The sequence below is a fragment of the Oxyura jamaicensis genome, chromosome 14 (genome assembly GCF_011077185.1).
Source record: "Oxyura jamaicensis isolate SHBP4307 breed ruddy duck chromosome 14, BPBGC_Ojam_1.0, whole genome shotgun sequence".
Classification (NCBI taxonomy): Eukaryota; Metazoa; Chordata; class Aves; order Anseriformes; family Anatidae; genus Oxyura; species Oxyura jamaicensis.
The window spans coordinates 4182169-4197504 of NC_048906.1; the positions used below are offsets into that span (position 1 = coordinate 4182169).

The window sequence follows — 15336 nt, forward strand, 5'->3', positions numbered from 1 at the left end:
ACTGGTAGGACAGAGCATGGCTTCAAGCCTTTGCCTAACCCCAGGGACTTTCACCTGGGGAGAATTTGAAGTGTGGGCTCCGTTTGGCCACTAGGCAACCAATTTCTTTGTTGGTATATAAAAACTGCTCTTGCAGATGAGGTACAAGAATGAAAGCAGTGTGAAAAAAGCAAGAAAACAAAATGAGATGGGGGTAATTAATCAATGTAAATAGGGGTGGAGTAGAACCGTGTCAACATCATTAGATGAGGCAGCAGCTCAGCAGTTTCAGATTTTGCATTTCCAGGATGAAAGAATCAATCCTATCAGAAACAAAATATAATCTAAAAATATTTAACAGTGAAATTAAAGTAGGAAAGAGATCGATACTATAAATTGCTGTATTTAAATGATCATTGAATTGATTAAGACATGCATGGCCAAGGGTCCAAATTCCTCCCTTTGCCATGAATTTTCTCTGTTATCTACGAATCACATTGTACCTTTATCTCTGTTATACTATGTCACTAGTTTGGTAAGGTTTAATAAGTCTTATTATACAGGGTCTTCAAGTTCCAGTTTCACAGAAGTGCGTGCATGTGTCTTGCTCCTTTATCTGACACGAAGTTCAGCATCATTCCCTGGTCTCAGGTATACTGTAAGTGATACCCAATACATCACTAACATTTTGCTAGTCCATTAATAAATAAATAAATAATATAAAAAAAGATATGTAGCTCTTGATTGGAAGTACAGTGCTAGGCAGCTTGTACAGAGAAACTTTAATCGCTGCCATGAAAAGCCACATGGGAGATTTTAGTGTTAACTGGATGTGGAAGAAAATGGAACATATGAGAGTTCATGCATGCAAGTTTCAGTGGGGATAGGGTTTCATATTTTTTTTAGCCCATCACAATCTGTGACTCAAAAGCCTTGGGCAAAACCTATCTAGTGAACCATCATCACTACAAAGCAACTTGCCTTTTAACTCTGTCGAATGCTATTTTATTCATTTCCAATTGAAAACACCTCTGGAGACGGATATAAATTCATTGGGCCCTCTCTAAACTGGCCTCATACTCCAAGGAAAGCTTGAGCATTGCAATGTTTGAATCATAAGACTAATGATGTGATACAGCTAAACTCAGATGGACTGCAGAATATGTAGCAAGCAAATCAAAATTCATTTAGCATCAGCAATACTGGGTTGTTACAGTCAATAATGTTTTACCTTCCCAGCAGCCACATTTTTACAACAGCTACCTACTTGCATCATCAATGTCTTTTGATGTAGGGAAAGCAAAAGCTTAAAGAAAAAGAAACTCAAGAAAGCAGAATCATTAATCTGTGTTGATTTCTGCTAGATCCACTGAGGAGAACCATAGGAGTTTGCCTATATTGTATTTTGAGCCATTAAAAAGAGTCTCATCTAAAGGCAATGTGCACTTACGTGTTAATTCATACGTCGTTAATGCAGAGCTGCTGTTCACTGTCTTGAAGCTGCTTTGGGCTATTCAGGGTAAGCAAAGCAGAAAGCTTGTTACAGTGCAAGGAAACAGTTATTGCAAATGATGTACAGCAGAGACAGAGGCAAATGATGCAGCACACACATATACAATTTGAGCTTTAGGACTATACCTTGAAGGGCAATAAAAACACATCACTCTTGTAACACATCAAAAGCATCTCACTCACACAGGTTCTTTCATTTCCTCCTCAAACAAGAGTATCTCACAAATATACAACACAGAAATGTTCTGACTCCCACATTAAATAGAATAAATGAGTGAAAAGGAAACAGTTTCTAGGGGGGAAACTCTCAACACTGTATTGCATTCTTATTTCTCAACATGCAAAATTCAGAACATGAGGAGCTGCAGGGTAAAGACCTGGAATACAGGCCACAAAGAACAAACACTTACAATAGGACAAGACCTGATTCTTTAAACATATGTTAGATTTCCCACAGTTTCACTTACAGAATTCAACATTCCTGCTGTGAACAAACTGTAATAATATGCTAAGCTGTGCAAAACTGCAGGTCAGTGAGGAACAGAGGTGTACTAAGGTTAACACTGTCATATTATGAGGAGAAAGAGGGAAGTTTCTATTAAAATACTCGTCTCCAACCCTTTCGATCTCTCTTGACTCCCTGGAGAAGTACAGCAAGGTGTTTTCTACTATACAGCTATTAGGAACATAGCTGCAGGGCCAGCCAAGAAGAGGGAAGAGAGGAAAACAGTAGGCTTTACAAGCTCCAAGAGACTAGAGAGCATCCAAAGTCATTATTTTATGATAAAACACACAACCAGTCATTCAGCTTTGTATGGAAAAAACAACTGTGCATACTCAACACCTATAGGAGCTTTACTTCTCTCCTCTGGTTAAAACTCTATGCTCTCCCAGAACTCTCGTTCAGAACCGATGATGTAAACGAGGGCAGTTAGAAGCTTATGCTACATTTAAAACATCCACTTTTTTCACACCCACACAAAAATCATCCTTGCTTTTGTAGAAACCATTTTTATGGAAACGGGAAACACAGAAGTCAATAAAAGATATTGAAATAGTCTTACTCAGCCATATTCTGCTGCTCACAGAGGATTATCTTATTCTGAATATTCCTCTGATATCAAAAAGGACAAAAGCTGGTCCTGCCCCGAGCATGCCTCATTGCTGGGCTCTACTTGTAAGGTTAATGAGTGTTCACATCTTTACCTCCCATCACCTTATTCTGCCTATTCTTCCCTCTGATTTTCCTTCTATCCTTTGTCTAAAAGTCCTTTTCATTTTTGTATTATCCCCTTCCCTCTCTACCTTCTAACCATGTGAGCCAAAAAAAAATAAAAATAATAGCGGCCAACACAGCAAGCAAGCATGCACCTTCTTGCTCATTTTTGCTGTTTTCTTCCAAAATAGGGACTAGCACTTCAAAATTTAAAAGTGCTACTTAAAATTTCTCCTCATCTGTTTTCTTATACCATAAAAATAAAAACAAAATGTCAATTATAAAAAATATTAGAAAATAGCAAGTGGAGGAAAATAAAGTCCCCCTCTTTTTCATCTGATGGCAGAACAAAGAACACCAGGGTAATCATCCAGTGGAGACAGCAGAAAGTAGGAAATCAGAGGGTACATGGAGGACAGAACAGTTCAAGCACGATGGCACAGATTAGAGTGCACCATTACAAGTGATGCTGATCATACAGAAGTTAATAGCATTTTCCAGCATCTTCACTCTGAATGTGTAAAACCCAAATTATCCCCAGCACTCTTGGACATAATCATGTGTTCTTTCCATGTGGTAAGAGTGCACATCATGTCTGTGCACAGATAGATTCTGGGACATTATAGTGTCCAAAATATAGGCTTACGTGTGAGCTCTGCTCTTAAAGCTGAAGGGTTCTTGATGGTTTTGGATTCTGTTCCAGACCCGGTGTCGTAGTCCAGCTCCCGATAGTAGATGCGGTATCCCAACAGCAAGCCGTTCAGACTCTCAACTTTAGGTGGCTGAAAAACATTCACACAAAGAACACTCTTGTTAAGACACGCACAGCAACAAGCATCCGACACGACAGACAGGAGCTGGCACTGATTCTGCACCAAGGGATGCGGTGCTCTCTGGTGAAAACAGCCATTAGCAATGTACAAACTCGTGCAATGGGAAAAACACAAGTTAAAGGCAACTTTGGTGATTTCTCTCAGCTGTGGCAATTACAAAAGGCTCTTTACTTAAAAATTGATGCCTAATGCACTTCTCTAAGAGATAATCTTCTTTCCTTCTTGGTCCAAATAAATTTGTGTGATAAAGAACATAAACAGATCACTGAAAATGCATGTCGCCAGTCTCCAATGCAACAAACCATTATTTCACTTCTTCTGAGATGACAAAAAATAATTATTTTGCTAGAGACAAGCTATTTTCCTTGGGGACTTCTTATAGACTATTCTTCATTTGGCAATGTTTTACTGAATGACTGAGGAGAAAATAACCAAAAATTGGTTTATTCTGGCTTTAATTAGGAAGATGAAAATAGGCATCATTGAGGCTTTTAGAGAGGAGTCACAGCATGATGAACTCTGATGTGTTGCATAGTTTTCCCATGTGTCCCATAGGAAAACCTAAGTCTCCTCCACAACAGCTTGGAGCAGCAGAGTACGTGTGACCATTGAGATGACCCAAATGCATGTGTTTGCTCCCATGAAACATGCTGCTAGATGCCAAAAGACCTCAGCAAGGATTCTTCAGCATCTTCTCACATCTTCCTTCAACTACAGATATACAACCAGTATACTAAAAAGACCTTTTGTCTGAATGGCTTACTTAAGGACAAGCTAAGAGATTCTTGATGTTTGGGAAAAAATGACTTTTATGAATCTAATGCAGGCTAAGAACTGCAGAGAAGAAAAGATGCCCTGAGCCATTTATCTTCTAAAGATTCTTGTACTGAAATTTAAGGGGTTGAAAGGATAAATGAAAAGGGTTTTAATGATGATCTCGCCTTTAATCCAGGAAGATCTGGAGAGTCTTGAGAACTTTACTACAGAAACCTTCTGTCCATCATTAAAAAATTAACCACTGGTGTGATACACTGTTAGAGTATAAGGTAATACCACATGTAATTTTAATGCAGAAAGTAAGAAGAATATTTTTACAGGAAAGAAAGCAGAAATTTGGTAATAACCTAACATTCTGATTCCAGAAATGACAAGAATCTTCCATTACTTCCTCAGGATAGTAAAGTAAGAAATGGCTGTCCTGTCTCCTTGGAAGAAGTTTTCTTTGGGCAAGGGTTGAAGGCATTAAGTAGAAAGACTGTAGTTTACAGAAGAAAAAAAAAAAAAAAGTATGTGATCCAGTGTATATAACAAACACCAAACTACCAAGAAAAGGAGCAGAAACTGCTGTTGCAGGAAGCCTGCTTCTTTTGCAGTTGTCCTGCCCCGAATCTGCTGAAAGCAATCCAGGATCCCAGGATCTTGCTTTACTTGCTACACATGGAGTACCTCATTCATCTTGATGTTTCATGCTCATTATTGTGCTCTGTCCTTTGCAGAAGTTTTGACTGCCTTTCACTATTATTTAGCAATTGTAGTACAGAATGATCCAGGAACACAAGATTGTGAGGAACCTTGGGAGTCATCAAGATGAGGCCTTCATGACTGCAGAAAAGAACTTGTTAAAGTCCTTTTCATAAACAGAGCAAGCTCCACCAGAAAATAAGCTAATTTTTCTGGTTCTCAGTATTTCTGGGGAAATCTGTTCCAAACCTCCCTACTTGGGTGGTTAGAAACCTTCATTAAATTTCTCATCTAAATAATTCAGAGCAAGTCTGTAACCATTTGTTCCTCTGCTAACATTGTCTTTTGGTTTAAATTGTTCTTCTCCCTATAGGGTGTTTACTCCTTTGCTATATTTAAAAGAAGAGCAACCATACCCCCTCTCAGAGTCCACTTTACAAGGCAAATAAATCAACCTTTTGTACAAAACCTTTTTCTAGTCACAGGCTGAAGCCCTGGTGTAAGGGACTGAACAAATAAACCAAACCAAGTGACAGCCTGTCCACGGCTGCCTGGCACCGTCACTCATGGACCAGCTGAAACGTTCTCTGCAAGATGGAGAAGAAGATATATTGTTTATTGGCAATTACTAGCATATGTACCATGAGTTTGTTTTTTTTCCCCTCCTTTTTTAATCTTATGACTTTCCTTTTTTGTTTTCTATGCTATAATGAAGCAGCTTTAGCTCTGACGGTGCCCTAGCCGAGAAAGGCCCGACAGCATTGCAGAGTCATCGCCTCCCTCTGTCCTAGCAGGGAGGAGTCAAACCACAAACCTGAGGACTGTTTTCTATGCAGACAAGGTAAAGGGAGACATTGTCCTACCCAGATAGTACATTGCCACAGAGGAGGAGAAAAGCTGAAAAAAAAATATAATAAAGCCTGTCCATCATGGAAAAAAACTTCACAGAATATTACAGGGATTTGTATTTCAGTTAATTATTATCTAGAAGGAAGGTGCTCTTGGAAGGATTCAATGTCTTTTTCTTTTTAAACTTTTAATCAAAAACATTTTTTTTTTACCTAAAAAAAAAAGTTAAGGTAGAAATCCTACAGAATCTTAAAAGGAAAACACTACTGAAGCTATTCCTCCCTACCCTGCCATACAGCTGCTAAGAGATAAAGCTTAATTCCTCACCGCAGTACAACACTGATTTGTTGATAGTGGGCATTGTTTTCTTACACTTTCATGTGATTCTCCATTTTTCCCTTCTTTAAATTTAGGACAGGAAAGCTCAGAAAACAAATGGCTTGAAATCTGTCTTTCTCCTTGCCACAGAAATGATGATTCTCTCCTGAACAGGGTACTCTGCTAAAAGGTCAGGTCTTCCCCTTCCTATGCGCCTCTCATGGACAGAAGTCTGCTTTTGATGTAATGGATTATTTAGGGTTTTGTATGAAGGCCTGAGGGATCTGCTGAAACAGGTAAAATGATTATGAGTGGCAGGCCATAATGCTGTACGGAATTAAGAGAAACAGTTTTGTGCTCTTGAAAAAAAGAAAACAACGTAAGTTTGAATAATTGCTGTCTCTATGGTAGAAGCAGAACAGTACGTAACCCTGATGTTAACTATAACATCCTCCAGAACATTTGAAATAACCTTGCATTATTGATACAGCAGACCGCAATGGAAATTACTTATTTTCTTCCTACTTTAAATTTAAAAATAATGGACTGATTGGACCAAGCAGCTGAAAGCACAGATAGTGCATCTAGAGTTTGTTTTGTGAATTATTAACATGGCTCAAAGTTAAAAATTTAGCTTTGCTTGGAAATCTACTCTCCCATTTAGCTTGACTGCTGTTTTCAGTTTACATTATTTCTTAAACACTGCTGTGAAACAACTTCTTAATTGGAGGCTATTGTGGGACTTGAAGATTTTTGTTTATTTGAAAAATATAGTGCGGCTGAATTACCAGGACCTATTAATATACATGTAGTAATGACATATAATCGCCCACAACTCCCTTGAGATGGCTCTGGCACAACAACCCCATTTCATTTTCATGAAATAAAAAGCATCCAATTACCTAAACAACCACCTATTTCACATTAACTACACACCAATAATCAGTCAATTGGGGGAATGTTTATTTCTACAGTACATCATGCCTCACATTCTCTTTGTCCTTTTTTTTTTGCATACCTTTTCCTTCACTGTGGGCTTTATTCAGAGGTGGGGCGACAGATTTACATCTCTCCACAATTCCTTTGGTAAAACCGTTCAACATGTCTCCTATTTGTTCAACATGCTGTAAGCAATGTTGTTACTTAGTATTATGCTGCATGTACTTGGGCCAGCAACCCAGTAGTAGAGCCAGGCATATTTTTAAAGTGCTGCACAGCAATAAACAGACCCTCATACATACATTTTTTTTTTCCAAAATGCAAGGAGCCCCATCTGTACTGTAAACGCATATGTACATTTTTCACTCTAATGCAATCTGTCCAAAGCTATCCTTATTATGTGTGTGGGACATTGTCTCAGGAGTAGGGTGGGCTGAGGCTTTGCAGCAGAGGTTACAGATAACGTGCACTACCCCACTGGGTTCCCCTCTTAATGCTTACTCCACAAAAAGAAGCCTCAGGCACTGGGTCACAAAATGTTCCGGCATATCCCAGGAGGCCAGTATCAGATTGAAAGATAAAGGAAGGCACAGGAAAGATGTATATAGAATGCAGACTCGGCAGGAATTCTTTCACATCCAACTCAGACATATTATGGAGCACTGAAACTTGTTTTCCTCTACTCTGAAGAAATCTCAGCTTTTAGCCTTCTGAAAGCCAAAAGGGCACGTGGAGCTCCTCAAAGTATGACCAGGACACCAGGCACAGCATACACTTCTGATTACTTCAGCAGCTGGAGAGGGCAGTATGCAATGTTAACAGCAGTGAGCTTTTCCTGATCCTCACCAATACCACACACTGTTAAATGCTCTCAATGTAAAGATGCAGATCTATTGCCCAACAATTAAAAGACAGGAGAATCTGTAAAAGTAATAATCTTGAGCATCTCTAGAGAAACTCTTACCTCCCAAGATTTTCCTCACAGGGTACAAAGTAAAACTAACACACAGAAATTTCTATCCATCACTAAAATATATGCCCAGAGCAGGAAACCCAGGAAGTAGCTGCAGTCCTTCAACTTTACTACGCTCCTTCCAGCTCAGTAAAACAGCCATTGCAATGAACCATTGTGGCCAACAAGTCAAAGCAAACAAAAAACATCATGATTTTGCGTTTTACCTACCTGCCATTGCACAAGGACAGATGAAGTAGTGTGGGGAGTTACTAACACAGAACTGGGTGGCTCATCTGGAACTAAATGAGAAAAATAAAAAGGTAACCAAAACAGTTATAGCAACCGGGTGAAAAATAGGCAGCTTATTCATCATTTTATTTATTTATTTTTCTGCTGAAAAAAACTCTTCTATCCCAGTCACTGTGCGGTGGGTCTCAAATGCAATGCTGCTGATATGAATATTGCAATCCAGGCAGAAGCCAGCCATTTCTCATACACTTCTTGCTCTACCTGTGGCCTTGGCAACTTGAGTAGGAATAAGAGAAAAGCTCAGGGCATAGGGCATAAATCTGGAGGAAGCTGCATCATGCCAGCTGCTCACAAACAAATAGCTAGAAATTCAAAATGAAGTTAAACCAGCTGAGTGTGTGCTTGAAAGCATGAACAAACTGCTCCCAAATTTTCCATGACATTTTTGCCATAGTTGGGGCAAGCCCACGTTGTTCTTAAGAGTCTATGTCATGCATTCCCAGATTATTTTAATTAGGACAGCTTGATTTACCATGGGTTAACCCATTCCTGTGTCCATGGCCTGTAACACATCTGCACACACTCCAGCAGCTCACGTACAAAGAAGGGAAGGCTTATCAGGAGCTGACAGCCTTCTGCAGTGTAATGCTCTAGTGGCAGCACCAGGTTTGCTCAGCAGAATAAATGTTCACAGTTTGTTAAGGAGGTGAGAAGCTTTCACAGCCTTTCCCAGTTGTATTGTGAGGAGGCCAAGCACAACTCCGGATTCACCGTAGCTAAATTCAAAGAGAATTGAAAATAAAATTTTGAATTCCAAAACAGTGACTCAGTATTGCCTCATTAGTACCAGTTACAGCCTGCACCATGCAGCAGCTCTTGTTCAGGAAGGTGGAGAGTCAAGATGCCTTTAAAAGGCTGCTAGGCACATCGTTTTTTCAAGTACTACAAAAATACTTGTTTAACTTAGGATACCCCCAAGCTCTCTCCTGTTTTTCTAATTTCCAGATCACATTCTTTAAACATTCCTTGGCAAAATTCTTTCCTATTTTTGTATCTCCATGTCCTATTTGACTAGTCATTCTTTGTGCTGTATTAAATACTAAATCTGAGCAATGTATAAGCACATGTATCCCAGTGTATAAACACATGTATTATGCTATTTCCCAGTCTAAGGGTAAATGCCAATGCCTTTTCTCACTTTGCAGTGTTCATTTCTCCATTGGTAGTCCCATTCAAGACATCAGAGCTAATTCTGCATTCAGGCATTGGCTTTATACAATCAAGGAATTAGAAGCTGATCTCTAAGGCTAAAAATAAAAGCCTTGTCAATGTCATTCACAGTTTATTAGTCCTGATCTGCAGGATTAAATGCTCGTGTTTCCAGGAGCTTCGTGCTCTTTCTTACTTATACCTCAGCAATTTTGCCGTACTGCAGAGTGATGTGGATTGTGAGTGAAAACAATTGAAGAAACTTCTTCAAATGTATTCACGGTTCTACATTTATTTTTAATGATCTCCTGTAAATTATTCAATTTCTGCAAAGATAATGGTTAGTGCAGAGTTTGGAAGCCAATCAAATGGAGTTTAATTCCATTTGGAGACTCCTGAAAGTATGATTCATTCTGGGGGCACAGCAGGACACTTAAGACTGTCCGTTATTAATTCAGCCCAACCTCATTACTACCTGTATCAATCTCTTATGAACAAAACCACATTTGATGTTGAATTTTCACTCCGGTCACTGTGGAGATCACATTGCAGCGGGTTCAGCAGTTCCAGGAGCACCCTGGAGCACCCATCCCATGGCAATGTCCCCAGGCTGCCTCTCCTCTGTGCTTACCATCCTGCAGAGTTGTGACCGCTTCAGTCTCCGCGCTGAAGTCACTGTCTCCGATATCGTTGGTTGCTTTCACTCGCAGCTTGTAAGAAGTGAATGGATTCAGGCTGTGGAACATTACAATAAGGCACCTAAGAAATCTCCCTGTATCATCACAGATTGCTTCATAACAAGCAGTTAGACAGCCTGCCCATTGGCAGCTTCTCTTCCCCACGCCACCCTTTCTTTGCAGCCTCCCCTAGCTTCATCAGGACATGGGGGTGTTCACACCCTCACTGCCACCAGCATCTTCTCAGATTGCCTTGGGCCTGAATTCTTGAAAACATGCATGGATTCAGAGCTGCATCACACTCCAGAAAACAGCCGTTAAGGTGCAGTGCATGGAGCAACCTATGACTGCTCTGCTGCATGGGGATGCAAAACCTGGCTTTCATGGTGCTGCATAAGCTTTGCCTGAGGTAGACTCTGAACACACCAGCAGGTTTGCTCATTGTCAGTGCACAGAGAGGGAAGACAGGCACAGAGGAAGCAGGTGATGTGCAGGGTCAGCCGGTGAGTCAGGATGAAGCCGGCATTGGAATTCAGAGCGCCAGCCTTCTGACTAATCCTCTACAGCATGCCGTGTGATCAGCGCGTTTTATTCCTACTGAATTTTAAATTAATGTTATTACCTAGATTATTTAATAAAGACAGTAACAACAGGTTCCCTGCAGCTCTTTTATCGACACAGGGCTTTAAGATATGCAAAGAGCGATTTCCAGCTGACATAACCTTAGCAAAGATTCTTCTGGCTTGGTTTGGCAGGGAGAAGGTGTGGGGGAGTCTGCTCTTTGATTCACATGCAGAGTAGAAATGCAGAGCTGTAAGTTATGGGGGATTTATCTGATTAATTGGAAGTGTCTAGCCACCAGCTGGCAGATGTAACACTGACTACAACCCAAGTAAAGATGCTTGTAAGGAATGATTAAACATCAAGAGATAATGCATTCTGATGGGCAGCATTCTAGCACCAAGCACATACCACTCTTCTGGACTTTCACAGGAAAATGCTTTTAGCAAGAGGGAGAAGAACGCTTTCGCAGTACTACCCTATTAGGACACCATTACTTACCTACAGCAGCTTTAAGAATTTGAATCATCTTCCTTGAAGATGATCTTTTGTTTTCAGGAATGCCAATGTCAAGTCTAAAGGACACAGTTGGTCTCCTTGATTTTAGAAGTTGGAAAGATACTGGGTATAATTCAGGGTGGGTATAACACCTCCAGGGTTAATGAATCAGGTTTGTATCTGTACAATAATTGTCAGGTTTTCTTTATTTTTTTTTCCTGCACAGTCAGACAAAAGGATACCAATGTATCTGCATCTTCTGGCACATGACCAGAGAGCAGCCATATGTCACAGCCACTGATATTTTTATAACAGACCTGAAAAATCTGTATCTGAATGCTTTGAGCTGAGTATTTTGCAAAAACTCTCAGCCTTTCAGAAATAATCTGATTTGTACTAGTTGGTCAATAGAGGAAATGGACAGCAAAACAAGTACCTTCTCATAGACACTCAATTGTTTTCACAGATGTTACAAGGACTTTAATTACAACAGCATTGCTGAGGATATAATGAAGTCTGAATAACAAAGTTGAGACATTCTGATGCTATCTATAAACTTCAGTATGGAAAATGCAGATAAAAATGGTTCTCATTTCATCTGGAAAAGCTTATATAGAGATAATTGCAATGCAGCATTAAGAGTGGATTTTAACATCAGTCACTACTGAAAGGATTTTTTACTAGTTGTATTTTACAGAGCACTGCATAGCTACATATGCTTTAGCCTGAGTAGCATTATCTACCGTGCTGAGCTTTCAGAAGGGCTTCAAAAAGATGCACTACAATTCAAATTTAATTAGATTTATTGCATGACCTTCAGCAAATCTCTGAATTGCTTTTCATAACACCACCTCTACAATGGGATCGGTGACCCTCACTTAACCTATCTCCCTCAAAAAGACCATGAAGCTGAGTGATGCTAGCTTTGGCCTTCTAACTGCTCTAAGTGGAAAGCACTGGAATTTCCATGCCAGGCTGGGATCATACGGTACCTTTCAATGATGCAGGACGTTGCCTCGTGGCTGATAGAAGAGGAATAGGTTTGCCAGTCTCCTTTTGGCAGTTCTCGCACTTGCACCGTGAAATACCGTATTGGTGAAGATCCGTCACTTCCAGGGACCCACTTCAACTGCAGGCTCCGTGACGACACATCCGACTGGGGGGTCGTCAGCTGCCTGGGAGGTGCTGGCCGTTCTGCAATTAAACCATAATTTGGTACTGCCTTGAGAGGCTATTCAAGCTAATAGAAAATGTGATAGCATAATTGGATTTTCATAGTGGTAATGCCACAGGAGACTGACCTTTTGGATTTGCCCCATGAAGTATAAAAGCCATCCCATTCCTTAACCTTCTGCAGCAAAGACGAGCAGTAAAACTGATTCTTATCTCCCTGCATAAAAGGTCATAACCAAATATACACTTTGCTAGCAGCAGACCTCAAACTTTTGAGGGTCATATCTTGGCAGGTTAAGGAAGAAGCATTAGGAGCAGCAGCCAAGCAAACCAAAGAAGCCTTTAATGAAACTCAGGTGTGCTCCCAGCTACAATGGCTCTTTGACAGAACTTACCTGTAAATTAGCTCACTTTTTAACCTGTGCTTTCTGCTTGGGACCAGGGGACTGTGTTCTCTCTGTGCTACATTGCATCCTCTTCTACCAGCTGCTCCCCAGTCAAGGCATGAAGAAGAGGAAGGGATGAGCTGGACCAGGCTGGTATGTAGCACAGTCCAACTCCACAACTTACAGTCCATCCCAATACCTGCTTCAGTTCACTTCCAGACCTCCCTTCTTCTTCCCTTCTCATTTACTAACTTTGAATCTGCGAAGTCAGACCAGCAAGTGCCAACACTGAGGGAGATCTCCCCAAAGTAATCAACAGTACACCTTTAGACAGGGCAAGGAATGGTAACGTGGGTGTGAGCATGCCAGTCCCCAACTGTTTCAGTATAGATCTCCTTTCCCGTCACTGTGTCTCTGCACTCCATCGATTTCAATAGAGAAACTCCATAGAGTGGGGAATAATTGTTTAATTGTTTATCATGAAGATTATTGATTCTGATTAAAATGTGTGGCATGTAATAAAGCAGAAATTGATTGGAGACACTGCAGTGACTTGCTTTTGAGAAGCAATTCAATTCAACTTCATCAGCACTCGTTTCCATAAACATCCCTCTGATGGCATGATTCCTCACAGATCTGTATGGCGAGCACATTATTTGTTTGCCATCCCCTAAAAACATTTCCTATATATTTTGGCACCTCTCTGTAGCATGCTCTTGCTGACATCGGTGCCAAAAGATTTGTAAGCTATTAGCTGTAGGAAGCCCTCATTGCCAGCTGCCTGCGATCCAGAGTACAATGCAAAAGGTCAATGCCTTACACTGACAGGCCGAGACAGGTATTCAGGGTTATTCTATCAAAGGAAGTGAGTGTTATGTGGGGATTTAATACTCTCTGCTGATAAGCTTTAACCAGCTCGCAGTTTTGGGCAGGTCAGATCTTGCAGTCAGTCTCCCACGATTGGGTTTCCTCCTGCTGCTAATGGGAGATCTTAAAATCTCCTGTATTGCAAGATACGCACTGTGACTGTTTGTACAAAAGCATTAGTATGAAGAGTTTATTTATGGGAATTTAGCCACAAGCAAATGCTCAGGTGAGCTGTTTGTGCAGGAATGTAAGGCCAGGCCATATGACTCAATGGACTCCTTTTAATTTCTTGCTACATTTACATCTTCTGACTCAGTTCTGCCTGGATCCCTGGTGCTAACTAGTCTGAAGGGTATCGTGCCATTATGTGGATCCAGAGCTCTACAGAAGCATGTCTGGAGAATACAGCTACAATACAGCTTGGGACCTATAAATCAGAGGTATCACTGTAAAATATAAAGCTTTATATTGGGATTGCTGTGGGAATTTAAAGGGCAAGAAAAGTGACCGATTCTGCTGATCTTCGAGGGAATTTTCATGCCTGCTTACCTCACTATCAAGGACAACAAGGGTATTAAATGTGTTTTCATTAATGGAAAGTAAATATCTTTTCACTCTAGAATATTTATTATGTATACAAGTTCCAGGCTTGTTTGTTTGTTTACTTGTTGACAGAATAGCTGCTCTAGATAAACTTCTTTATAATTTCTTCACACTAATCTTGTTGATGTAAGATTATACATTTTTCTCTCTACACTTTACATATGGGATCACTTCAGTTAACTCTCAGTGCCTTGGGACTCAGTTCCATAGCACAGACACAGTAGAGCCATCCATCAAAAAGAGAAAGAGTTCCTTTTATTTTATGACTTGCCTATTCAAGATAACCCTAAAGCATTGACAGCAACAAGGGATCATTGTTCCTGCAGTGGAGCTAGGAGTTCTGCCTTGAGCTATTGTGTATCCAGCAACAGCCTGTGCATGGGCTGGGAAATCTGAGCACATTTTGTTGAAAAGGAGAGGCTCTGAGCTTTGAGTATTCACTTTATTGGACATGCCGCCTTTTTTTTTTTTTTTCCCCCTGAAACTCACACATTTGACTTTAAACTTCCACTTTGACAGCAATCAGACAGGGGTGGAGGAAACCTTGAGCTGATAAATCTGCTTGATGGACAGTATCTTTAGCAGAGGCACTTTAAGTTTCCTAATACAGCTCTAGAGGTTCTTTCTCTAAGGACTGCACTGTTACACCCTAGGAGGCTGCATGGCACCTGGAGAGCTATGCTGGTGGGAATTTTAACACCAACCACACAGGATTTAAAGAGCTGAAATGCAACTCATATGACTTCCCTGCTGGTGGTCGAGTATCAGGCCAATGACTTCTATTTTTCAGAAGCTCTGAATGAAAAAAAAATTCTTCACAAATAGAAAGTTTTTCTGTTAGCTCTGGAGATGCATTCTATGACTGGATATTTGAACTGTTACTTGAGCCAAAGCATTAGAAACAAGCAATGATGCAGACCAGATTCTGTAATAACTTATATTACTTATAACTTTCACATTTTGATACATTTATCTTAGCATCTGCACTCATTCACGTACATGGAGCTCTTACTTTCTTCAGGTGGGTTCCCTACAGAACAGAATTTGAGGA

At 40.3% G+C, this 15336-nt stretch overlaps 1 protein-coding gene across 2 annotated transcripts in view; it reads right to left on the bottom strand.

Moving 5' to 3' along the window:
* SDK1 (sidekick cell adhesion molecule 1) overlaps window positions 1-15336 on the bottom strand; it is a 393889-nt gene that overhangs the window by 48072 nt on the left and 330481 nt on the right. The window contains exons 31-35 of one of the 2 annotated variants that reach the window (XM_035340049.1): window positions 12249-12450; window positions 10152-10255; window positions 8291-8361; window positions 3354-3489; window positions 1430-1489 (exon numbers count right to left, since the gene is read on the bottom strand). In XM_035340049.1, coding sequence (XP_035195940.1) covers window positions 1430-1489; window positions 3354-3489; window positions 8291-8361; window positions 10152-10255; window positions 12249-12450 — 573 coding nt within the window. The remainder of the gene's footprint in view (window positions 1-1429; window positions 1490-3353; window positions 3490-8290; window positions 8362-10151; window positions 10256-12248; window positions 12451-15336) is intronic. The other variant, XM_035340050.1, reaches the window with a different exon arrangement.